The 26,122-nt window shown below is 39.6% G+C and overlaps 1 protein-coding gene across 1 annotated transcript; it reads right to left on the bottom strand.

Annotated features, from left to right (window-relative positions):
* Nucleotides 1-1,308: 1,308 nt before the first annotated feature.
* ZNF789 (zinc finger protein 789) lies at nt 1,309-10,013 on the bottom strand. The gene is made up of 5 exons (XM_036896971.2): nt 9,718-10,013; nt 7,286-7,363; nt 6,274-6,400; nt 4,258-4,371; nt 1,309-3,128 (listed from the first exon to the last, which is right to left on the bottom strand). Exons 2-5 carry the CDS (start codon nt 7,352-7,354, stop codon nt 2,116-2,118), a joined length of 1,323 nt encoding a protein of 440 aa, XP_036752866.2. The 5' UTR covers nt 7,355-7,363; nt 9,718-10,013; the 3' UTR covers nt 1,309-2,115.
* Nucleotides 10,014-26,122: the final 16,109 nt, after the last annotated feature.

A 26,122-nucleotide genomic window follows, 5' to 3' on the forward strand; every position in this document is an offset into this window, starting at 1 on the left:
CCCAAGGTCACATAGCTAGTAAGTGATTGGGTAATCAGTGTATCAGTACAGGCAGTGATCCTTGTGTTCTTTTTGCTGTAGGGATTCTGCAAACTTAGAATTGACTGTCCTGTTGCATTTTGCAGTTTTCCTCTGCTCTCGTCCTTTCTTGCCATCCATATACCATAGATTGATATTGACATCATAATCTGTGCTCTTGGCCTCTTGGGAAAGCAGGAAGCCTAACCTGCACTTGCACCCGAGGTGGGGGCCTGCAAAGCCAGTTAGTTCAGCAAGGCTTCCAAACCAGCTCCATTCCTCCATGTTCCAGAAATTCTACTGAAAAAAATACACATTTTTTCCAGCAAATCATTTTATAGGTGCCATTTATAAAGGGAAAAGAAGTTCCATAATTGTAGAGCAGGGAGTGGCAGTGAATACAAGCTCCTTTGTTTCTCTGTAAGAAGTTCTTAGGGTCTTTCTACCAGTGCAGTGATCTTTGTGATGATGGGAATGTTCTTTACCTGTGCTGAACTTGAAATGTGGCTTTTGACTGAGGAACTTTATAATTCATTTAATTTTGATTCAAATGGCCTCCTATGGCTAGTGCTACCATATTGAATGTGCAGCTCTTCCTGGGTCAGATGTGGCTGATGGTAGGCGTTTCATGTTATGCCTGGATCCTTAGTTGTGCCATCTTTCTGAAGAGCTGGAAGCATGTAAATTATCTAAACAATACAGATTTAATTGCCACTCAAGGCTGAATCTGCTTTTCATGGATCCCCAACTCCTAAGGTTGTTGTAAGCAGGGCGTCTCTCTCATTGGCTTACTTCCTCCTCAGGCAGAAGTCTCAATTTTGTTCAAAGAAGTACAATTTGGCAACCTTTTCTTCTAGCCAATTCATGCTGACCAGTAAAAAAAAAAAACACTGATTTTTGAATTTACAATCTAACACTTATTTTCCTCCTGCAAGGTTTAAGATTCCTGAATTTTCTGGAGTGCCACTTGCTTCTCATTTTTCATAGAACATTTTTGTTTTTATATATGCTGGGTAAGAAGTCATGGACTTGGTAGGAATAATAAAATAAATCAAGAAGAAACTAGAGAATCTGAATTATATGAAAGAGTCCAAACAGCAGTCTTAATTACAGACCTAGGAGGATGTTTAGGATATTAGAGTATCAAAAGGGCTTCTCGTATTAGCTGCAGGGAAGAGTCATACAGTCAGCTCAACCTATATAAAACCCAAATGTAAAAAATGTGCTTGGAATAACTGGCCACAAAAAGGATACAGCTCCTCAAAGACCAGAGTCGAAACTTTGAGCACAAGCAACTTAACCTGCAGGGGTACGAGGTGCTGAAACCCCAGCAGGGGATTGTAGAAGGGATACAAAGAAGGGAAGATGGACAATAAAGCAGCTACTGCGGTGAGTGAATGTAATTCCACGGAAAAACTCAAGAAAACTAGAGAACATCTGCTTCTTAGCTATTCCACCCAAGAGCAGAGGAAACTTGGTATTTATCAATTCCCATCAAGCATTGGCTGAGACCAGAATGTGCTACTCACCCCACACATAGTGCAAGTCAGATGAAGCTCACAGAAGAGGTAAGGCCAGAGCACTAGCAGGATCTTAATTTATGGGTCAGTGAATTCTCAACATCTTACTAGTTACTAGTGAGTAGCTCTTTATTTCTAAAAATTCTCTGCCATATCAGTGCATTTTTCTACATGAAACCAAGAAAAGCATTTTTTTTCACCTTTACTTTTTATTAAAAACTTTTTCCCCAGTTTTACTGAGAAATATGAAAAGCATCCCCAAATAATTCATGATCCATCAAATGGTCTCCAGCCTGGGGTCCACAGAGCAAAGCTGCTCTGCCTCCATCCTGCTTTGGCCTCAGGGCAATGAAGGGATACGGGGGCTCAAGGGAGATGGGACACAAGAGCCTGTTACATTTTCTAGTCAGCTACAAAAAGAGGATCCCCTAGAAAAACCACTGCAGTTCCTGTTTGTTAATTTTTTCATAAAGCAGTGATAAAGTAATTATAATTTCATAAAATAATAACTACTGCAAGGTATATATACTTGCTATGTTAAGTTCTGGTCTTTAAATGGTAGCTTTCCTGATTACTGTCACATAAGTACCTGCTCTCTGTGAGTGCCCTGATGCTTAATAAAGCTTGTGCGCCAACTGAAAGACTTCCCACATTTGTCACACCTATAGGGTCTCTCTCCAGTATGAATGACCTCATGGCGATGAAGATTGGCCTTAAAACTGAAAGTTTTTCCACATTCTCTACATTCAAAGAATTCCTCCTTGGTATGGGTCCTCTGATGCTGAATGAGATCCACATTCCGACCAAAGGATTCTCCACACTCACAGCATTTATGAGTGTTGGGTTTTGTGTGAATTTGTTGATGGCTCGTTAGTGTGGAATGCCGACCAAAGGCTTTTCCACATTCAAGGCATTTGTGGGGTTTTTCTCCGCTGTGGATTAACTGATGTCGAATCAGGGTTGAATTCTGACTAAACATTCTTTCACATTCACTGCATTTATAGGGTTTCTCTTTGGTATGGATTCTCTTATGCTCAATAAGATATGCCATTTGACGAAAACATTTTCCACAGTCGTGACATTTATATGGCTTTTTTTGCGGGTGACCCTGCTTATGGACACTCAGAATGGACTTTTGTTTGAAGGCTTGCCCACAGATGTCACATTCAAAGGGATCCTCAGAAGTGTGAATTCTCTGATGTCGAACAAAATTTGCCTGCCGCCTGAAGGCTCTTCCACATTCTCTGCACTTGTGAGATATTGCATTTGTCAGGATTTGCTTACGTCTCAAGAGGAATGACCTCTGGTTGAAGGGTGTTCTATAACCGTCAAATCTGCCCTGCCTCTTCTGAGCTTGAGCATTCTGATCTTGAATAAAGTTAAGGTTTTGAAGGAAGTCCTCATTGTATTCATCACCAATAATAGGGAGTGCCAACCTGTAAATGTCCACAATTTCATTGAATTTATGTAACTTCTCTGAAGGTTTCTTGGTCATTTCCTGCTTTGCCACTGATATCTTACATGACTCGAAATGTTCAGAAATTTTCTGCTTTGGAGTTAGTGTTTTCGTCTTGTATCTGCCTTCAGAATCTAGCCAAATAGAAAGACAATATATAAATGGCCTGTCCACTACATAAGGAGAAAAGGAAAAGAGGACAACTGTTTGTAACATGACACCCAAATGAAGGTAAGGGCTCACTTAGTTACATCATCATCCTAAAGAGGCCAAAATTCTGCCTTTCACGGGACTTTCAGCTTTCAGAACAGAAAGAGTTCTTAACATCAACTAACCAATTAAAAATTGTACAAGAGCCTGTCAAAGAATGTGAGAACTGAACAAATCTACCACTGTTACTGGACAAAATAACTTATTCTAGGTTCTCAGCATTGTCACGTAAATGCAGGAGAAGTAGCATCTTATACTTTCTAGATGAGTATGTTTCTTAAAATTCTGGGAAAAACTCCTAAAAATGGAGGAAGTATAAGAATAGAAAAGGAACCAGAGGGAAGTAGGTAGAAAAGTCAACAGAAGAGAGCAGTGGTTCTCATCCACGGGTGGTCTCACCTCCCAAGGGACATTTGACAATGTCTACAAACATTTGTAGTTGTCACAACTCAGGTGGTGGTACTGTAAGCTAGTGGGTAGAGGCCCCTGGGTATACTGCACAGGACAGCTCCCCAACAAAGAATTATCCAGCCCCAAATGTCAACGGTGCTGCAGCTGAGAAGCCTTGGCATAGAGGAATATGAACAAGGATAGGAGCAGCAATCAGAACACAGAACATAGGGAAAAGCTAAGTACATAAAGAAACACCCAGGGGATATGAAAGCTAGGGAGCAAGAGAAAATGTAGAGAAAGGATAAGTAAAGACGGTAGAAAAAAGGCATATCCAGGATGGCATAAGAGCTGTCAGAAAACACCAGACCAGCTGCTTCAGGGAAGTGCTTACTGCAGCACAAAGAGAATGGGCTTTGCAGACTTGAGATCAAACCCCAGCTCCCAATCTACTGTGGGTTAGATATCTTAATCTTTAAATTTCTTCATCTGGAAAATGGAGGTGATGGTCATGCCTGCTACCTTCAGAGGCAGTAGGGATGAGTAAGTGAGATCATAAATATATGCCGAACACCTGGTTCAGTATCTGGGCACAGAAGGGGCTTCATTAACATGACTTCCCTTCCTTGTATGATTTCCACTGGACTGGGTCTTCTCACCCACCTGGGCAAGCACTACAGCAAGCCTTCCTAGTCCCAGCTCTTGGCAGGTCCAGGATCCATGGCTCCTCCCACTGCTCCAGCAGACAGATCACCTCAGGTTTGGGAAACTGAAATCCTACTCGGGGAAGTAAATGGAATGTGGTTAGTGGGTTACAGAGAGATGTCCTTGAGCTCAGGTTAACCCCTTGGGGTCTAAGGTGGGAAGCAGAGATAAGGACAATAATTAAAAGAGCTGGTGGGAATAGAAATCGGCTCAATCTTTGTGAAAAATCTGATAATCTTTACTCAAAGCCTGAACAGTATTCACTCTTGGACATGGTCATTTCCCTCTTAGAAATACAGCTTAAGAAAAAATTAGGACAAAGATTAATGTACCAGAGATGCTCAGCACGGTTGTAATAGTGAAAAAATAGAAATAAAATGTCAATGGGGGACAGATTAAAGCATAGCAAGTTAACATAATGAAGGCAAGAGTATTAGGCAGATATTAAAAATCCTTGTGTTCAGAGAATATTTATTAAAATAGAAAAATACTCCCTATACATTTGAAAGCAGAATACAAAACTCATGTGAAGTATGATCCAAATTTTGCTTTTAAAAACTACATGTGTATGTGTATACACATATTAAAAAGACTGGGAAAAAGTATACCAAAATGTTAACGGGTTACTTCTGGGCAGTGGGCCTGCAAATGATTTTTATTTTCAACTCCTATTGAAAAGTCACTCAGAAATATATAGGAAAAGACTTAAAAGTGTCTATACCCGTTAACTCCAAATTCCAGTTAGGAAATAATCAGATGTTCATGTAAGGATTTATAGTCAGAAATCCACTGGAACATTGTAATACAGAAGATGTAAACACACATGCAAATCAACAAACAAAAACAAAGCCAAGCAAGCATCCCAAAATGGAATAATGATTAAATATGGCTCATACAACAGAATTATACTACGATCTTTTGATATTGATGGGGACTTTAACAGGGAAAATGCTGATACTATCGTCATCAAGTTTTAATGGGATTACAGAATTATACAAAGCATATGCTCAGCTGTTTTTTTTTTTAAAGCGTAGGGGGAGAAAGGTGGAAGGAAATATTTAAAAGATATTGTTACCCCTGAATGTTTTCCTCACCTCTTCATGCTTTCCTCTACCTTCCATGCATTCAAGTATGCTCTTACAGTGCTTTCAAAATGAAAATAAACCTCAAAAATCCAGAGGTGGATGGGCAATCCCACGAGAGGGGGGTCAAGACTATGCCAAGAGTGTCTGTGGGGTGGGAGTCAAACATGTGGCCCCAGAAACAAAACTATTTATCAAGGAAGTGCCCAAAGGAGGAGACTGCATTGGAGTAAGACAAAGGCAGGTCCTGGGAATATGAAAGTGATAAAGGCTCAGAAATGGAAGTCCGTTAAGAATCATTTCCCAGGCACTTGGTGATGCTGCACACAAGGTGTGCAGAGAGAAGAAAGAAAAATAACTTATCAAGAGGGAAAGCAGCTAGCCTTTGGGACCCATAATCTTTTCAACTCCTACAGGTCTTACAGAGGTGAAGGATGCAGTGGGGTGGGAAACAGATTAAGCAACTCCAACCACTAAAACAAGTTAATTATTCATTATCCGCAATCCCGTATTTGAAACCCTTGAGTTCAGATGTGTTTCAAGAGTCAGAATCTTTCCATATTTTAGAAAGGTGACTTGGTGTGCATGTTTTCTATTATGTACCACTGCAACAGGTTTGGAGCTATACCCCTAACGAAACTCACTGATAGTTCTGATGCTAACTGCATAGATAAAAAGATCATGTGGGAAAAAATAAGGATGATAAATAGCTTCATGTACAATACCAGGTTTTACCCCTCATGACTTCAGGATGGTTCTTGTAGCCAAACAAGCTATGAAAGAACTTCTAGATTTCAGAGCTTTTACTGATTTCAGAATTGCAGATAAGGGGTTGAGGACTGGTGCAGACATTCAAAGCCCTCAAAGCCACTTCCTCAGGCCGAATCATTACCCAGCAAGATCATGTTTCTGTAATTCTCCAACATCACGTCTCTGTAGAGGTCCTTCTGAGCCCAGTCCAGCTTGTCCCACTCTTCTCTGGTGAAGTACACAGCCACATCCTCAAAGGACAGCAATTCCTGAAAACACAGCGACTAGTTAGAGCTTCCATTCTTACTGTAACTTGTGAGCTATTAGTATTATTCCACAGGTGAGGTTCGATGAAGGAAGGCAACTTGACCAAGCTCATTAATAAGCAGATTCAGGGTCTCAGGTCTTATGACCTCAGGTCACACACGTTCATTCTTTTGTACTATGGTGTTGACAAACCTTTTTCTCTAGAAGGCCAGATGGTAAATATTTTAGGCTTCTCAGACCATTTGGTGTCTCCTGCAATTACTCAACTCTGCTACTGCAGCACAAAAGCAGCCAGAGACTACTGGTAAGTGAATGGGTGTGGCGATGTTCCAAACTTCCTACCAAATCTAGGTCAGTGTGCTGATCCCTGCTCCATACAACACTACCTTTTACAAATAGTGTATTTCTTCTGCCCCAAGTTCCCTTAGGAAAAAAATGGCACACTCAAATGAGGTCACTGAGGATAGATTAGCATGCAGACTACCCACAAAGGAATGGACAGGCTTAAAGGAAACCAAAAAGGCATGCTGAAGCAGGCAGGGGCTGGCTACCTTGGGAAACCATTACAGGGCAGGGTCAGAGAGGGGTTATTGGAATCCAGAAAGTTGTTGGAGAGAAAGCAAGACTGGAGCTAGGGCCTCAGAGGAAGACAGCCCAGCAGGGAAGGAGCTATGGGAATAAACACCCGACATGAATTTTCCCCAAATCTCTGGTCCCCTGACCCCCTCCCCTTGTCTGACCCCAGAGATCAAACTCTTTCCATCACACCTTCTACGAAGGAAAAATCCTCAAGTGGATAAAGATAGCCCAACCTGAACAAGGGAAGTTAAAGCCATCACCTGGCTGTAGGGACTATACCAAGGAAGTGGAGGAGGAACCCAGCTCACCTTCCAACATGCTGTCAGGAATATAGCTTCCATAGCCTGGTCTCTGAGATGGGGCAGAATCACAGCCATCAGGCTAGACTGAAGGAGAAAAAAGATAATGAGTGAGGCCAGCTGGAATTTGAAGCTCTTACCAGGCAGGCCTGGGACAGAGAAGTCCATCGGGGCCAATAAATCTCAGCTAATTAATACACAGTCACTGTGTTTGCTGCTGGAATATGTGATAAGATGAAAGGAGCCTCTAGAGCTGTCTTTTTAGGAATTTCTGAAGCTAGCTCAGTTTCCAAAGCTTGACCCAAGGGAACCTATGGCTCTGCCCCTACCCCTTCTCCCTAGAACATGTTCTGCAGCACCCCACTGAGAGACTAAATATATAAAGGGACCAGATCAGAGCTCAAAGTGGGACTAACTGGTAACCAGCAGCAACCAGTCTGGAATCCAAACCACAGTCAAAGCAGCAATGAGCCCCAAGTCAGGACTTGGTCAATAACTGCCGGCTTAGCCCCTCCTCCAATTTAGGTCCAACAGTGGAAGCCAAATATGCTCCTCTATCCAATCACACAGGGTGTCCCGCTTCTATTTATTCAAACTGCCACCAGCTTTCCCAAGTCAACAGCCTCCAAACTGGGCATATATGAGCTTTCCCCTTTTTCCCACCATGAAGCTCTCCCCTGCCTGCCTTTGAGTCTCTGCCAAACACAAGTGATGGTGGCTGATGCCCTTGCAGTAGCAGGCTCTGAAAGGAGAACCTTTGTTCTAATTTGGGTGGGCTTCATTCATTTTCACATCATACAGAATCAGCTCAAAAAGTATGAAAATGTTTCGGGGCAGTCATCAGAGAATTCAAGCTACATATTGTATACAAAGAGGTGATTACTGTCAAAAGGAAATTCAGAGAGCTTTACCTGATACAAATATTTTTATTGAGCAAGAAACAAATTAGACTTAGAAACTCAGAGTGTTAAGAAGCTGGGCTTTCAGCAGTTACACTCAGTTCGTAAAGCATGAGAGGGCTAGCAGAATATGCCACTCAAAAAATATGCTACTTTGGAATATTTATTTATTTATTTATTTATTTTGAGTTGCAGGCACTTGAAAAACAATAAATGCAGGGAGAGGCTTTCTTTCAATTCCCCTCATCTGCCTAAAGACAGATCCTCCAAAAGGTGCTCAATTGTCCTCCACCAACACCCGGGGAGTTTCATCAACCAGGTAAGATTGACTCTTGTCACGAGAGACTGGACATCAACCCCATACTCAGACAAACTTTGTCAGAAACTACCAGATCTCCCATCTATCCTTCTAAGGGCCCATTCATCTTTCCTAAAAATCATTTCTTCACCTCTAAGAGGCCTAGATCTCCCCTCCCCTTCCCCTATTATTATGGTACATAGGCCTGAATTCAAAGCCCCTAAGGAGTTACTTATTTTTCCGAGTATCTTCCAGGTATACATGGCAATAAACTTGTTTTTCTCTCTGACTTTGGTTGCAGGGGTCTTAGCTAAGAACTGATGATAGACTTGTTTTCCTCTGCTACAAGTGAATGAAGAGATGCTCTGCTTTGTGTTACTACTGGTTACTAGAAACTTATATTCTGTTTGTGGTAGCACTACACAAATTTACTTGTTTGTAGCTTATTGGCTAGGAAGCCGCAAGGTCATCCAGGCATGAAGAAGGCTAATGTTTCCCTTTTCAGCACTTTTGGGGAAATTAGGACAGTTTACATTGTGGTTCCACAGCTATGGGTGGTTGGCCTAGGGGTACGCCCAAACTGTGGCCTTTTTTCTTTAACATTATAAAGAAATAATTATATAAACAAAAAATTATCTAATATTTAACATACACATATACATACATACATACATACACACACACCCATATATATTTCTTGTGCTTTTCTGGGCACAGGTGAAATTGTTTATGTAAGTGCATTTTAAACAAATCCCCTCACACACCGTTCACCTTCCCCAAAAACATTGTTTGGAAGACCCTCTGCCTCTTAAGCAAGGAGACACTCCAAAAAAATGTCCCGATCAACAGCTCCAAGATAGGGGAACGGACCTCGACACTTTCTTTACCCAAACTATATTATCTACTGTGAACACTGTGCATTTGGAAGTAAGGATCTAAAATGCTACTTCACAATGATGTGAACCGCTTAAACTTTAAATCACATCTCTTTTTCCCCTACGACAAACGCAAACCAAACCGTAGTATTAACCAGCCTTTCATTCATTGGACTCTTTAGTTCTTTCTTATTATTTTAGACCGGAAAACATGCATAAGCTGACACCTTCAGGAACACGCTCAGTAAATTATTTTCCCCGCAGGCGGTGTGTATGTGTCTCGAGCCCTGACAACTTCAGCGGCGCGGCCACAGCGGCTTCCCCTCGACACCCACCCCTCCCATCACGCTGGCTCCTTTCTCCCCAAACCTGCTCGGCGCCTCCTCCAGGAAGTCCTCAGTGTTCCCTTGTGGCAGTCTCTCGACGTTCCGAGCCGGACCCGGGAAGCCGTCTGCGCCCCTCGGAGAACCCCCAGCTGAGGGAGCGAACACGGAAGATCCCAGCGCCTCGCGTCGGCTCTACTCCCGCGCGCAGAGAAGAGCGTCCCCCGCCCTCGTACCTTCTAGGAACTGCGGAGGCTTCGCAACTCTCTGGTCGGGTTGAGAGAGAGGCGGCCTTCGGCTCACGCACCCGCCTCTCCGGCAGAACTAATCAGCGGCCGTAGGCGGTGCCAACTCAGTCACGTGACAGATAAGCCTGTTCCCGCCCACGACGCCGTCAAGAATCGCCTAGTAAGGAATCGGCTGAGGGTTTAAAAACGCTAATCTCAAGTGTGTCAGAACCTCGAGGGGAAGGCCTCGTGCAATTGAATATTTTCATAAGCTCCTCTTCTGAGTCCAATGTAGGGAGACCAATTTAGAGGGCCGTAACCGTACCAGACAAAAAACAGTATGTTGAATATAATGAACTGTTTGTTATACACGTATGTGTTCTTACTTCAACATAAAAGTTTGAAAAATAGGTACTTATCTAAAATTGTGTCATTCGGGATTATTTTTCTGTTACATGAATGCTATTATTTAAGCAACCTGGGATTACTTAACTGGAAATTAGTTGTAATTGAGAGTAGGACTAATTAATGTTTGATAGGATGCTATAGTTAAAAAAAAAAGAGTATACAGATTTAAAGAAAAAAAACTTTTGACGTATTGTGTGAAATCTCCCTTTAAATCTTGATTTCCGTGGGCCATGTGTCACCAGCGTCATGCTAGTTGTTTGACTTGGGACAAATCATTTAATAACTCTGTACCTTAGTATCCATACACTTAAAACGAAGACACTAGTACTGTGAATTTCATAGGGTTGTTATGAGTAAAGAGGTGCGCACCACATTACCATGGATTTCACTTTCTCTGGTTTCAGTTACCCAAGGTCAACTGTGGTCCTGACCAGAAGCAAATGATCTCCTTCAGATATAGGGTGAGAAGGTCAATAGTGGCTTAGCTACCTCACAGACACCTACACTGTTCACCTCATTTCATCTCTTCACTGGCATTTATCATCTTGCATCATCGCAAGAGGAGTGCGTACAGTACAATAAGATATTTTGAGAGACCACATTCACATAACTTTCATTACAGTATATTGTAATAAATTATTCCATTTTACTATTGTCGGTGTTAATCTCTTACTGTGTCTAATTTATAAGGTAAGCTTTATCATAGGTATATATGTATATATAGGAAAAAAGTATATTTAGGATTTAGTACTACCTTAAACCATCCACTGGGGGTCTTGTAATGTACCCCTCAGAAATAAGGGGTGGACTACTGTATTAAAAGAGTTAATATATGTTGTTAAATAAAAAGCACAAATACCTAGGAGTAAACCTAACCAAGGAAGTGAAAGACCTATACCCTGAAAACTACAAGTCACTCTTAAGAGAAATTAAAGAGGACACTAAAAAATGGAAACTCATCCCATGCTCTTGGCTGGGAAGAATTAATATTGTCAAAATGGCCATCCTGCCCAAAGCAGTCTACATATTCAATGCATCCCTATCAAATTACCAACAGCATTCTTCAATGGACTGGAACAAATAGCTCAAAAATTCATATGGAACCACCAAAGACCCCAAATAGCCAAAGCAATCCTGAGAAGGAAGAATAAAGTGGGGGAGATCTCACTCCCCAACTTCAAGCTCTACTACAAAGCCACAGTAATCAAGACAATTTGGTACTGGCACAAGAACAGAGCCACAGACCAGTGGAACAGAATAGGGACTCCAGACATTAACCCAAACATATATGGTCAATTAATATATGATAAAGGAGCCATGGACATACAATGGGGAAATGACAGCCTCTTCAACAGATGTTGCTGGTAAGACTGGACAGCTACATGTAAGAGAATGAAACTGGATCACTGTCTAACCCCATACACAAAAGTAAATTCGAAATGGATCAAAGACCTGAATGTAAGTCATGAAATCATAAAACTCTTAGAAAAAAACATAGGCAAAAATCTCTTGGACATAAACATGAGTGACTGCTTTATGAACATCTCTCCCCAGGCAAGGAAAACAAAAGCAAAAATGAACAAGTAGAACTACATCAAGCTGAAAAGCTTCTGTACAGCAAAGGGTACCATCAATAGAACAAAAAGGTACCCTACAATATGGGAGAATATATTCATAAATGACAGATCCAATAAAGGCTTGACATCCAAAAAATATAAAGAGCTCATGCACCTCAACAAACAAAAAGCAAATAATTCAATAAAAAAATGGGCAGAGGAGCTGAACAGACAGTTCTCCAAAGAAGAAATTCAGATGGCCAACAGACACATGAAAAGATGATCCACATCGTTAGTTATCAGAGAAATGCAAATTAAAACCATAATGAGATATCACCTCACACCAGTAAGGATGGCTACCACCCAAAAGACAAACAAAAACAAATGTTGGCAAGGTTGTGGAGAAAGGAGAAGCTTCCTACACTGCTGGTGGGAATGTAAATTAGTTCAACCACTATGGAAAGCACCATGGAGGTTCCTCAAAAAGCTCAAAATAGAAATTCGATTTGACCCAGGAATTCCACTTTTAGGAATTTACCCTAAGAATGCAACAGCCCAGTTTGAAAAAGACAGATGCACCCCTATGTTTATCACAGCACTATTTACAATAGCCAAGAAATGGAAGCAACCTAAGTGTCCATCAGTAGATGAATGGATAAAGAAGATGTGGTACAAATACACCATGGAATATTATTCAACCATAAGAAGAAAACAAATCCTACCATTTGCAACAACCTGGATGGAGCTAGAGGGTATTATGCTCAGTGAAATAAGCCCAGCGGAGAAAGGCAAATACCAAATGATTTCACTCATATGTGGAGTATAAGAACAAAGAAAAACTGAAGGAACAAAACAGCAGCAGAATCACAGAACCCAAGAATTGACTAGCAGTTACCAAAGGGAAAGGGACTGGGGAGAATGGGAAGGAAGGGAGGGATAAGGGCGGGGAAAAAGAAAGGGGGTATTATGATTAGCATGTATAATGTGGGGGGGGCATGGAGAGGGCTGTGCAACACAGAGAAGACAAGTAGTGATTCTACAACATCTTACTATGCTGATAGACAGTGACTATAATGGGGTTTGTTGAGGAGACTTGGTGAAGGGGTGACCCTAGTAAACATAATGTTCTTTATGTAATTGTAGATTAATGATAAGAAAAGAAAATGGGCAGAGGAGCTGAATAGACAGTTCTCTAAAGAAGAATTTCAGATGGCCAACAGACACATGAAAAGATGCCCCATATCACTAATCATCAGAGAAATGCAAATTAAAACCACAATGAGATATCACCTCACACCAGTAAGGGTCACTACCATACAAAAGACAACAACAAATGTTGGCGAGGTTGTGGAGAAAGGGGGAGCCTCCTACACTGCTTATGGGAATGTAAATTAGTTCAACCATTGTGGAAAGCAGTATGGAGGTTCTTCAAAAAGCTCAAAATAGGAATACCATTTGACTGAGGAATTCCACTTCTAGGAATTTACCCTAAGAATGCAGAAGCCCAGTTTGAAAAAGACAGATGCACCCCTATGTTTATCACAGCTCTATTTACAATAGCAAAGAAATGAAAGCAACCTAAGTGTCCATCAGTAGATGAATGTATAAAGAAGATGTGGTACATATACACAGTGGAATGTTATTCAGCCATAAGAAGAAAAAAATCCTACCATTTGCAACAACATGGATGGAGCTAGAGGTTATTATGCTCAGTGAAATAAGCCAGGTACCAAATGATTTCACTCATATGTGGAGTATAAGAACAAAGAAAAACTGAAGGAACAAAACAGCAGCAGAATCACAGAACCCAAGAATGGACTAACAGTTACCAAAGGGAAAGGGACTGGGTAGGATGGGTTGGAAGGGAGGGATAAGGGTGGGGAAAGGGAAAGGGGGCATTAAGATTAGCATGTATAATGTGTGTGGCGGGGCACGGGGAGGGCTGTACAGCACAGAGAAGACAAGTAGTGATTCTACAACATCTTACTACACTGATGGACAGTGACTGTAATGGGGTTTGTGGGGGGGACATGGTGAAGGGAGGAGCCTAGTAAACATAATGTTCCTCATGTAATTGTAGATTAATGATACCAAAAAGAAATATATATATATATAAACACTCATTGAGATGGACACTTAAAGAAAAAAAAAAAAGCACAAGCCCAACAGGGTTACTTCTCCTGGGCCAAGTCACCAAACTGGGACTTAATTCTAACCTAATTGCAGTTTCAGCCTCTCTCAGGAGTGGAATTTTAAACCAGTCAGTATGCAATCTCCTAATGATTAGTTATGTAATCTGCCTAAGACCCCCTGCTCTTCCTCCTGAGGGAGGTGACCTTACCTGAAACAATCTCTGATCTTTTGCCAGTAACTGCCGCACCCTATTATCTATAAAACCTTCCATTTGTGCAACTCCTTGGAGCATCTCTTTACTTGCTAGATGGGATGCTGCCTCATTCATGAATTGCCTAATAAAACCAATCATATCTTCAAATTTACCTGGTTGAATTTTGATTTTTAACAATGTAAAGTACTTATAAAAATGCCTCACACAATAAGTGTTCCTGAAGCATTAGGGAGAAAACCTTCAGTTTGTTTCAAACATCTTTAGATGAATACAGATTTTCACAACTCAGTGTTGTAGCAGTTTGAATTTCCAAAAGACAAGATAATTAGGAAATATAATGAGTTCATTCATTCAGTTATATTTGTTGAGTGCCTACAACGTGCCAGGCACCGTTAAATTTCAAATATTACCCATTTAAGTGTTACCCAGTGTGTTTAGGGCTCAGTCCAAGCAAGTGTTGCTGACTCAGAAAAACCATTTGAGCTTTTGACACTCAAGACTGTGCCAGAATGACAACACTGGAGACTTGGGGGCCTCAAACTCAAGGATAGCTTATCTATCAAGATATTTACAGGTATCTGAAGCTACATGGAATGGGAGGCTAACAAGATAAACTAAAACACTGGGAAAGGAAAAGAGGAATTTTCCAGTCTTCCAGTGCTACTGAGATAAAGACCATTACAGGAAGATCAATAATAGTAAGTCCAATAAGCAATAGTTTCTATTACTACTCTTTAAGCTCAATGATCCTTTCAGATATTGATGGGTTTTTTAATCTCTACAAGTGCCATTTATTTCTTTTTATTATCTTGTATTTTTCTGTGTATTATGTTTATGTTTTCTTTTAAATCTTTGAGCATATTACTAATAATTATCTTAAATAATTATCTAAGTTAAAATAATTGTCTCCTCGGGTAAGATTCCTCAAGGGAGGAACAACCTAAGACAGGCACAGTCGCAGGGGGGCCATCAGGTGAGAAATTGGGGATCAACAGAGGTGAGGCTTAGATCCTCACCCCCCCGTTCTGAGAGAAATCTTCTGCATACGTGTATGTTTTATTGCCCTGGTCTAGCTTGGATTAACGCATAGTCTACAGGCACACACCTGATCATCTACATGTGCTCTCTTACAACACTAAACTATGTTTTCTACCTTTATCTTGTATCTACCTACCACTTCAGCATTTTATTAAAAATAATAATAATAAATAGAGAAATGTGGTATCCACATATAAATCAAGTATAAAAACCAAATGAATATTCATATTTGAACTGACTGTTTAGAGTTCATAATGCATGAGCAAAACCGAAAGTTTCTGTGATGACTGCCCTTGTACTGTTCACTATGTAACTTATTCATTATGTAAGAATTTGTTCTACATGTAAAAACTTGTTTGTTATGCCTCAGAAGATTGGAGACTGACAAAAATTAGGCTTGGGGTGGAATAATGATTGTGCATTGAGCATTGACTCCCCTATACAGAATTTTATTGTCGTTAACAACCATTTGATCAATAAATATGAGAGATGCCCTCACAAAAAAAAAAAAAAAGGACAGACTTCCAATGGTAAAATAAATTAGTAACCGGGATGTAATGTATAGCATAAGGAATATAGTCAAGATATTGTAACAGCCTGGTAGGGTGATAGCTGGAACCTAGAATTATGTATATAAATGTTCTACCACTGTGTTGTACACTTGAAACTCATGTAATGTAATACTGTGTGTCAACTACCCTTCAATAAAAAATAATTATTAAAAAAAAAAATAATAATAATTGTCTCCTACCACCATCATTTCTGTCATTTTTGGGTCTGTTTCTATTGACTGATTATTTGCTTACTTTTGGATTACATTTTCTTGCTTCTTTACATACTATTAACTTTTGTATGCTAGACATTATAAATTTTACATTGAGTGTTAGACTTTGTTATCTTTTTTAAAAAAGCATCAGACCGTACAATCCAGAAATTCTACTTCTGGGTAAATACCCCAAAGAATTGAACACAGTGACTTAAAAAGATATTTGTATAACCATGTTCATAATAGCATTACTCACACTAGCCAAAAGGTGGAAGCAACACAATTGTCCTGGATAGATGAATGTATGAGCAAACTGTGGTATATCCATACAATAAATAGTGTATTCAGCCTTAAATAGGAAAGAAATTCTGACAAATGCTATAACATGAATGAACTGTGAAGACATTATGCTAAGTGAAATAGGCCAGACACAAAAGAACAAATATTGTATGATTCTACTTAGATGAGGTCTCTCTAGAGTAGTGAAATTCATAGAGACAAAAATTAGAGGGTGTTTCCAGGGCCTGGGAGAAGAGGAATGCAGAATTAGCATTTAATGGGGACAGAGTTTCAGTTTGGGAAGATGAAAAAAGTTTTGGAGATGGATGGTGGTGATGGTTGCACAACAATGTGAATGCGCTTAATGGCACTAAAATGTCCAGTTAAAAATGACTAAAAAGATACATTTCATGTTACATATCATTTACCACACAAAAAATGTTTCCCCCCCGGGAGACAGAACAGATGGCGTTCAAATTAGCTTGATTCTTCCAAGGCTTATTTTAAAGCTTTAGAAGGCTGAGTCACCACAGAAACAGTGGATTCTAGGCTTGAAAGCTTGAGCAAATCATTAAGTACTCTAGGGTTAAGGCATTATCCTTCCAGGTACTCTATTGAATGCCTCACGTTCAGAGGACTCCCTATTGTGGGTTGTGGGGACATGAACATCTCCCAACAATGCGTGAGTTCAGAAATATTCACCTTACATCTTCCTGCTCATTCTTTGCCTGGCACTGATTCTGCCAGGAACAGACTCAAGAAGACTCCTTATGGGGATTTCTAGAGTTTTTTTCCTTCTGTGTAGCTTCTGGCCATCTAGGATTCTGTTACCCAAAAACCAGCTATCTCGACTTCCGTGAATGCAAATTTCTGTCTCTTCATCTCCGAAGAGCCTTCTATGTTCTGTTTGTGTTCTTCCTCCCCTGCGCTGTGGACCAGAAATTGCCTCTAGATAGAAAGCCAGGGCAACAACAGGCCTCGCCTCATATTATTCCTTTTTCTTTGGGATCACAGGTCTGCACTGCCTGTTATCCAAGGTCTGAAGACATTTTTTCATATATTCTGTCTAGTTTTACAGTTTTTACATGTACAGTAAGTCAGTCCAGTCTTATTAACTGCATCATGGCCAGAGGAGGAAACTTAGTAGTTTTAATGTGCATTTCTTTTATTATGAGTGTAGTTGAAGTTTTAATATGTTTAAATTATATTAAAAAGAAGCAACAGGCCACAAACAGAGTCACTTAGTTAATTTTATGACATCAAACCAAGACTTTTTTCCTATTATTAATGTACAATTACATGAGCAATATTATAGTTACTAGACTCCCCCTATTATCAAGTACCTACCACATACCCCATTACAGTCACAGTCCATCAGTGTAGTAAGATGCTATAGAATTACTACTTGTCTTCTCTCTGTCATGCTGCCTTCCCAGTATTCCACCCCTGCTACATTATGTATGCTAATCATAATACCCCTTTTGCCCCCTTATCCCTCCCTTCCAAGCCATCCTCCCCAGTCCCTTTCCCTTTGGTAACTGTTAGTCCATTCTTGGGTTCTGTGATTCTGCTGCTGTTTTGTTCCTTCAGTTTTTCTTTGTTCTTATACTCCACAGATGAGTGAAATCATTTGGTACTTGTCTTTCTCTGCCTGGCTTATTTCACTGAGTATAATACCCTCTAGCTCCACCCATGTTGTTGTCAATGGTAGGGTTTGTTTTCTTCTTATGGTTGAATAATATTCCATGGTGTATTTGTACCACATCTTCTTTATCCATTCATCTACTGATGGACACTTAGGTTGCTTCCATTTCTTGGCTATTGTAAATAGTGCTGTGATAAACATAGGGGTGCATCTGTCTTTTTCAAACTGGGCTGCTGCATTCTTAGGGTAAATTCCTAGGAGTGGAATTCCTGGGTCAAATGGTATTTCTATTTTGAGTTTTTTGTGGAACCTCCATACTGCTTTCCACAATGGTTGAACTAATTTACATTCCCACCAGCAGTGTAGGAGGGTTCCCCTTTCTCCACAACCTCGCCAACATTTGTTTTTGTTTGTCTTTTGGATGGTGGCGATCCTTACTGGTATGAGGTGATATCTCATTGTGGTTTTAATTTGAATTTCTCTGATGATTAGTGATGTAGAGCATCTTGTCATATGCCTGTTGGCCATATAAATTTCTTCTTTGAAGAAGTGTCTGTTCAGCTCCTCTGCCCATTTATTATTGCATTATTTGCTTTTTGTTTGTTGAGGTGCATGAGCTCTTTATATAATTTGGATGTCAACCCCTTACCAGATGTGTCATTTATGAATATATTCTCTCATACTGTGGGGTGTCTTTTTGTTCTATTGATGGTGTTCTTTGCTGTACAGAAGCTTTTCAGTTTGATATAGTCCCTCTTGTTCATTTTTGCTTTTGTTTTCCTTGCCTGGGGAGAGATGTTCATGAAGCAGTCACTCATGTTTATGTCCAAGAGATTTTTTGGAAAACTCTAAGAAGAATTGGTATTATGTCTTCTCTCTATGTCTGATAGAATTCTGAGGTAAATCCATCTGGTCCGGGGGTTTTGCTCTTGGGTCGTTTTTTGATTACCAATTCAATTTTGTTGCTGGTAATTGGTATGTTTAGATTTTCTGTTTCTTCCTTGATCAGTCTTGGAAGGCTGTATTTTTCTAGGAAGTTGTCCATTTCTTCTAGGTTTTTCCAGCTTGTTAGCATATAGGTTTTCATAGTATTCTCTAATAATTGTTTTTATTTCTGTGGGGTCCGTCGTGATTTTTCCTTTCTCATTTCTGATTCTGTTGATGTGTATTGATTCTCTTTTTCTCTTAGTAAGTTTGGCTAGGGGCTTATCCATTTTGTTTATTTTCTCAAAGAACCAGTTCTTGGTTTCATTGATTTTTTTCTATTGTTTTATTCTTCTCAATTTTATTTATTTCTTCTCTACTCTTTATTATATCCCTCTTTCTGCTGGCTTTAGGCCTCATTTGTTCTTCTTTTTCCAATTTCAATAATTGTGACTTTAGACTATTCATTTGGGATTGTCCTTCCTTCTTTAAATATGCCTGGGTTGCTATATACTTTCCTCTTAGAACTGCTTTTGCTGCATCCCACAGAAGTTGGGACTTTGTGTTATTGTTGTCATTTGTTTCCATATATTGCTTGATCTCTATTTTAATTTGGTCATTGATCCATTGATTATTTAGGAGCATGTTGTTAAGCCTCCATGTGTTTGTGAGCATTTTTACTTCCTTTGTACAATTTATTTCTAGTTTTATTCCTTTGTGGTCGAGAAGTTGGTTGGTAGAATTTCAATCTTTTTGAATTTACTGAGGCTCCTTTTGTGGCCTAGTATGTGGTCTATTCTAGAAAACATTCCATGTGCACTTGAGAAGAATGTGTATCCTGCTGCTTTTGGGTGTAGAATTCTGTAGATGTCTATTAGGTCCATCTATTCTAGTGTGTTGTTCAGTGCCTCTGTGTCCTTACTTATTTTCTGTCTGGTGGATCTGTCCTTTGGAGTGAGTGGTGTGTTGAAGTCTCCTAAAATGAATTCATTGCATTCTATTTCCTCCTTTAATTCTGTTAGTATTTGTTTCACATATGTTGGTGCTCCTGTATTGGGTGTATATATATTTATAATGGTTATATCCTCTTGTTGTACTGACCCCTTTACCATTCTGTAATATCCTTCTTTATCTCTTGTTATTTTCTTTGTTTTGAAATCCATTTTGTCTGATACTAGTACTGCGTCATGTGTTTTTTCTCCCTGTAGTTTGCATGGAATATCTTTTTCCATCCCTTGACTTTTAGTCTGTGTATGTCTCTGGGTTTGAGGTTCATCTCTTATAAGCAGCATATAGATGGGTCTTGCTTTTTTATCCATTCTATTACTCCATGTCTTTTTATTGGTGCATTCCATCCATTTACATTTAGGGTGATTATTGAAAGATATGTACTTATTGCCATTGCAGGCTTTAGATTTGCTGAAGACAGGAAGAATGGATAGGTTAAGATACAATAAATATAAAAAAAGTTAAAGGTTCGGTTGTTTCTGTTTTATCTGCATGGTCTGATGCAGAGGTACCTGTTAAATTTGAAAACAGGCAAAAATGGATTTCAGGAATTTCATTTGTCATTTGCTCCATTTATTTGGCTTTCCTGGTTCTCCTAAATTTTGATAGTGTTACTCTAATACACTATATTAAATTGAAATGAAATTAGAAAATATTTACTGAGCATTTAGGATATATCATTGTTGGTTCACAAGATCCTGGAGGGCTTCCTGGGTGTAATCTGAAATCAGCCCCACATGTGGAGGGCAGGGAGAGACCAAAGAAAGAGGCAAACCATTCCTGATTGGTAGGTGGCAGGTTTAACAATAAGGGAATCTACACATGAGGCTTGTCTTGGGTGGCTGCAAGATGATTAGCTTTTAGCACCCATCAGTAAAATCTCAAAATCTTATATAGAGGCCTTAACTGGGTTCAGTCGTGTATGCCATCCAGATGGTCTCAACACAGAACACTCTCTCAAGGCAAGGCTCTATTCTTGGGGGCGGGAGAGGGAGTAAGGAGCCTCTGATTGCTGGGTTCCAGCTCACAGATCACGTCTTCTCGATGATCTACCCCAACTGCCATTTACCCCTCTTCCTTGATCTCTGTGTCTTCTGGGAATTGGGTTATTTTTTTAGATGTCTGAACTTCCTCATAATTGTATTTTTATTCTTCACAGAAGGTGTAGACCATGAGTAGGGATGGAACTTGGAAGAACAGCTTTAGTTTTTCAATGTGCATTATGGCTGTATATTCCTTCCCAATCAATACCTTATTTGCCAACCCATGTCTCATAAAAATATGTCTGCTCACAATTGGCCCTCTGCAAATCCTTTATACCATAAATTTAGTGAAAGTGGAGCTTCTTTTCAACTAGCATGCCCCACTACAGTGTTCCTGCCACCATCTATTCTGATTAAGCAGCATTTGTTCAGATTGGGTGGTGCCCATGCCATGCATCAGTAAATATTTTCAGTATCACTCTCAACTTAGTGTGTCCTATGTTGAAAAACTGCCTTTATGAGGAGTTTCTGTGCATCTGACATTTCTCACCTATGTTTGTTTAACTTAATGGCATCTAATAGCTGAGACAAATTTTTTAAGTTACCTTGTTTTTAGTGACTATAGAGTCATCTCTTTAAACATCTCTGAACATTCTTTCTAGGGCTCAGCAGAGTGACATCGCACTTGGAAATAAATACGAAGAGGAATAATGTGGCACTTGAAGCTAATATGGAGAAGCTCTCCATAGCCACCATGACCTTCCCCCTGATGCTGTGGTAAGGGAGAAGAAAAGGGATCCAGTCCCTGTAGAACACGAGGATGCTGAATGTAATGGACTTGGCTCTACTGAAGGAGTCAATGAAGCCTCCTGGCCAAAAATGCCACAGAGACACTCACACGCACCGGGAAGCCCATGTAGCCCACGACACAGGAGTAAGCAGTCAGGGAGCCCTTGTTACCTTCAATGACAGTGAAGCCTGGCTCAGAATGAGTGTTTAGAAACAGGGAGAAGTCCCCAGCCAAATCCCACAGATTGTTGCTTGGATCAGTGAGCAAACAACAATGGTTTTAAAGGTTGTGAGTCCCATACACTCCCTTATTCTACTCCCAGGCTTCTTGGCTCTGAATGCCAGGGCTACAGTGATAGTTCTGGCTAAAATAGAGGAAATTATTCTAAAACCTGTTTGTTGAAGGAGGCAAATGGCTGTTGTAGTTCGACCAATAAAAAGCAAAGAACAGAAGCAGAAGATGAGAGAGATGAGGGAGTAGCTGAGGCCTCTATTATTGGCTTTGACATAGGAGAGTCACACTACCTTACATGAGTATGAGAACTAGAACTGTGAGGATGGAGAAGCAAATGCTCAGAGGACAGGGTCATTCCAAAGATTCTTCAAATTCTAGAAATATTTCTGCTTTGGGGGAGCAGCTGTTCCTCTCCTTGTGTGGATACTGATCCTCCAGACACTGCACACACTATATGGAATCTAAGTAAGCAGATAAGGAATTACTTTATCTCTTGCAGTCTCTATTCTCTCTCTCCAAGCCAAGATAATGATAATGGCAATATATTTCTTTTAGTATACGAACTATAATTCTCTGCTGCATGGGAATTCCAAAATCTTAGAAGTGAATTTCCTTACTATAAATGAAAAGATGGTCATTAATATATAGTCTAGTACCTTGGATTGGTCATTTTATGGGTTAATCTGAGCAACCATTATTATATTTGGCAATGTTTTTTTAGCTGCAAGTAATGATGATTCAGACAAACTTAATCACCATGGAAATACCTGTTATAGTTGATCATCGAAACATACATTCCTTATATTTTTCAGTAACTTTCTATACTCTCAGAAGAAAAGCTAATGTAATCCTCAATGTCCTGCATTCTTTGGCTTCTGCCTCATTCACACACTGCTTGTCATAGTCTCCCCTTATGGCTTTTGTAACTTTAGCCACACTGCCTGTTCTTAAACTGACATGTTCCTTCTTGCCTTAGGACCTTCTCACATTCAGTTCTTCTCTAGATATATTCTTACCTGTTCTTCATTTGGCATCTCCCATGGATAATAAAGATCATAGCTTCAACATTACTCTCTCATGGATGCTATCATCATGTGTTCTAATATGTTATATTATTGTTTATTCGTGGTAAGGCCAACAGATCAGGAGGCAACTGCCATTGAAAAGTATTTTGCTCGATTCACAGTTCTCTCTGGGAGGGCACTGCCTTGGACATGCACACAATCTTCCAGACAATGAGGGACATGCAATTTTTTTTTAAGCCTGACTTTATAGGAAGTTGTTCTTGAGTCAAAGAAGCTTATTGTTATGCCCTCTAGTACCAATGAGGCTTCTGCCCTTTGTTGATTGATGTGAGGCTTGGAGATGGTTTTCAGATCTGCCCATGCCCTATTCTGACTGCTCCTCTGTGGGTACAGCCTCAGCTTATGCATCATAGCATTCTTGACCCTTGGGCTTGTTGACTTAAAAACAAGAAACCAGTTCAAGAGGCAAAAGATTTATTTGGAATCAAAGAATTACAATTTGGGGTACACAGATTTAGGTAGAAACCCAAATAGTATCCTAATTACAAAAGGTGGACTAAAGGTTTTTATGGGGAAAAAAGAGGAAGTAAGTTATTTTTAAGAAGGGTTCATTGGTGCTGAGAAGCAGGGCTAGATTTGTACTTCATTAATTGATCAAAGTGTCCACTAGGCAAAAGGTCACTTTTATTCATCTTTTCAAACAGGATATCTCATCTTGCTGACTACTAGGAAGGTTGGTGGTTTGGCCTAGTCCCAAGGTTCAGAAAACAGAAGTGCAAGGCAGTTCCTCTAAACTGGCTGTTTCAGCTTGATTTTTTAAATGGCTGTACATATGTCATTTTCTACAGGGTTGACTTTGAACCTGGGAGGGCTTTTCTTGGCTGAACCTTCCTGGTTCTGCTAAACTTCTGTTTTCTCTGCTGTTTAGCTTGTTGCTACTAGTATCATGGAGTGAGAAGGCTCCTCTTACTTGCTCTCCACCAAGATTTCTGTTATTTTTGATGTGCCCTTGGACATGGAATTCTCCATGCTCTGTCTCTATTCCAAATAAAGTCAGTCCCATCAGGCAGAACTAGGGAGCTTCTGTCACAGCCTGCCTCTTATACCTCTTATACCACTGCAGAACCTCTTATACCACTGCAGAAGAGCTGGGGGCAGGGACAGCAGCCCACTTCTCTCGTAGTAGTTCTCCTGCTCAATGGAGGTGCTGACCCCTAGACTTCTTGGTTTGCTCCTGGTGGAGTGGCACTTCCACCCTACAAATAAGTTAAGTGAGGCCATTTGAGAGCATTAAAGCCTCAGTGTTTTTGGTCTGCCATGCCTAGTGTGGCTGGACGCTGAATAGATCTTTTATAACAAGCACTGAGGAAGATGAGAAACAGTGATCTGCCCCTACTAGGGGCAGTTACACCCTAGAAACTGTAGCCCTAGATTGGGAGCTTGGTGAGGAAGGAACTGATAAAAAAAAAACAGGATTCAGATGACCATCAGTAACATCAGCCATGGGTAAAGAATAGCCTCCCCTTATCACTTATAGATCCAGGGAGTATATTGCACTTCATAGATACAAGCTTAATCAGTACTAAACACCAAAAATATCTTAACCCACATTTGTTTGATAGTGTAACAGATATACTAAGGAAAGCTACTTTTCCAGACCACAAAATTGTTTGAATGTAACAAACATTTTTATGTCATGTGCCATGGGTAAAGTCTTTTTATATTTTAAGACAGGACTGAGTGCTCTGAAGTACTGTGGTGTGAATAATGATTTAGCAAATATCAGAAAATAAATCCAACAGAACTCAGAAGATAGAATCTAAGTCCATATGCAGAGAGGACCTGAGCTTGGTTCCCATGTATGTACCCTTACCTGTGCTGTCTGAAAACTGCACTTCAGGGCAAGGTCTGCAACTGAAACAGCAATAGGGCCACTCAGGTTGGGGGATCTGGTTTATCAAAAAATGAACAATAGTTTTAAATTTTCATTAGGTCTAATTTGCCATTTTTCTTTTCCTGTTAGGGTTATTGCTTCTTTGTCCTAAGAAATCTTTGTCCCCAGGTCATGATGATAATCTCCTATGCTTTCTTCTACATGTTTTATAGTTTAGTTTTTACATTTAGGTCTCTGACCATATCTAATTAAATTAATTTTTGTATCTACAGTTGACCCTTGAACAACATGGGTTAGGGGCACTAACCACCCCACCACACACACAAAAATCCACTATAGGTTTTGACTCCCCAAAAACTTCCTACTGTTGACTGGAAGACTTACCAATAACACTGTATCTTGCAATAAAGTAAGCTAGAGAAAAATATTTTCAAATTGTCACAAATCTCAGAAATAATTTTCAAATATATTTATTGGAAAAAAATCACATGTAAGTGCACCTGTGCAGTTCAAACCAATGTTGTTCAAGGGTGAACTGTAGTGCAGAAAAGAGGTCAAGGTTTGTTTGTTTTCCCATATGGATATTCAGTGGTTAAAGAACCTGTTGTTGAATTGCTTTGACACCTCTTTTGAAAATCAGTTGACCATGTAAACATGTGGGTCTGTTTCAGGACTGTTCTGCTTCATTGATCTATTTATCTAGCCAACATGAATACACACTCTCTTATTAACTTCATAGTAAATCTTGTTGTCAGGTAGTGCAAGTCTTCCAACTTTGCTCTTTTTGAAGATTATTTAGGTTAATATACATCTATTGCATTCCCAAATTTTAGAATAAGCTTGTCAATTTCTAGTTTTAAAAAATCTGTTGGAATTGTAATTGGTAATAATAATTGAGAATCAATCAAACTATTGAATATTTTGAGTCTATATTTTAGTTTGGGAAGAAAAGACATCTTAAATATTGAGGCTTCCAATCTATAAATTCTATTTATTTGGGACATTTAAAATTTCAGCAGTCTTATAATTTTCAGTTATAGAATTTTATACATTTCAGTTATACAATTTTGTAGAATTCCTGTACATTTTTGTTAAGCTTATTCTCCAGTATTTATTAATATTGTAAGTGGTATTTTTAAATTTTCATTTCCAATTCTGGTTTATACAATTACAGTTGATTCTGGGACCTTCCCAGATATACATATTAAAATACTTATATAGATTTTTTAGGATTTTCTACATAATTATATTGTTTGCTAATAGAATCTGGGGCTGACAATAGAGTATTGAATAAAAAATGATAAAATGGGCTCCTTGCTTTGTCCCC

This window comes from Manis pentadactyla, chromosome 10 (assembly GCF_030020395.1).
Source record: "Manis pentadactyla isolate mManPen7 chromosome 10, mManPen7.hap1, whole genome shotgun sequence".
In the NCBI taxonomy this organism is placed as follows: Eukaryota; Metazoa; Chordata; class Mammalia; order Pholidota; family Manidae; genus Manis; species Manis pentadactyla.

Coding starts and splice junctions, on each gene's coding strand:
- ZNF789 (XM_036896971.2), bottom strand. CDS start 7,354: ATGGCTGTGATTCTGCCCCATCTCAGAGACCAGGCTATGGAAGCTATA. Junction 6,401..7,285: donor TCCTGACAGCATGTTGGAAG/GTGAGCTGGGTT, acceptor CTGTGTTTTCAG/GAATTGCTGTCCTTTGAGGA. Junction 4,372..6,273: donor CAGAAACATGATCTTGCTGG/GTAATGATTCGG, acceptor TTCCCCGAGTAG/GATTTCAGTTTCCCAAACCT.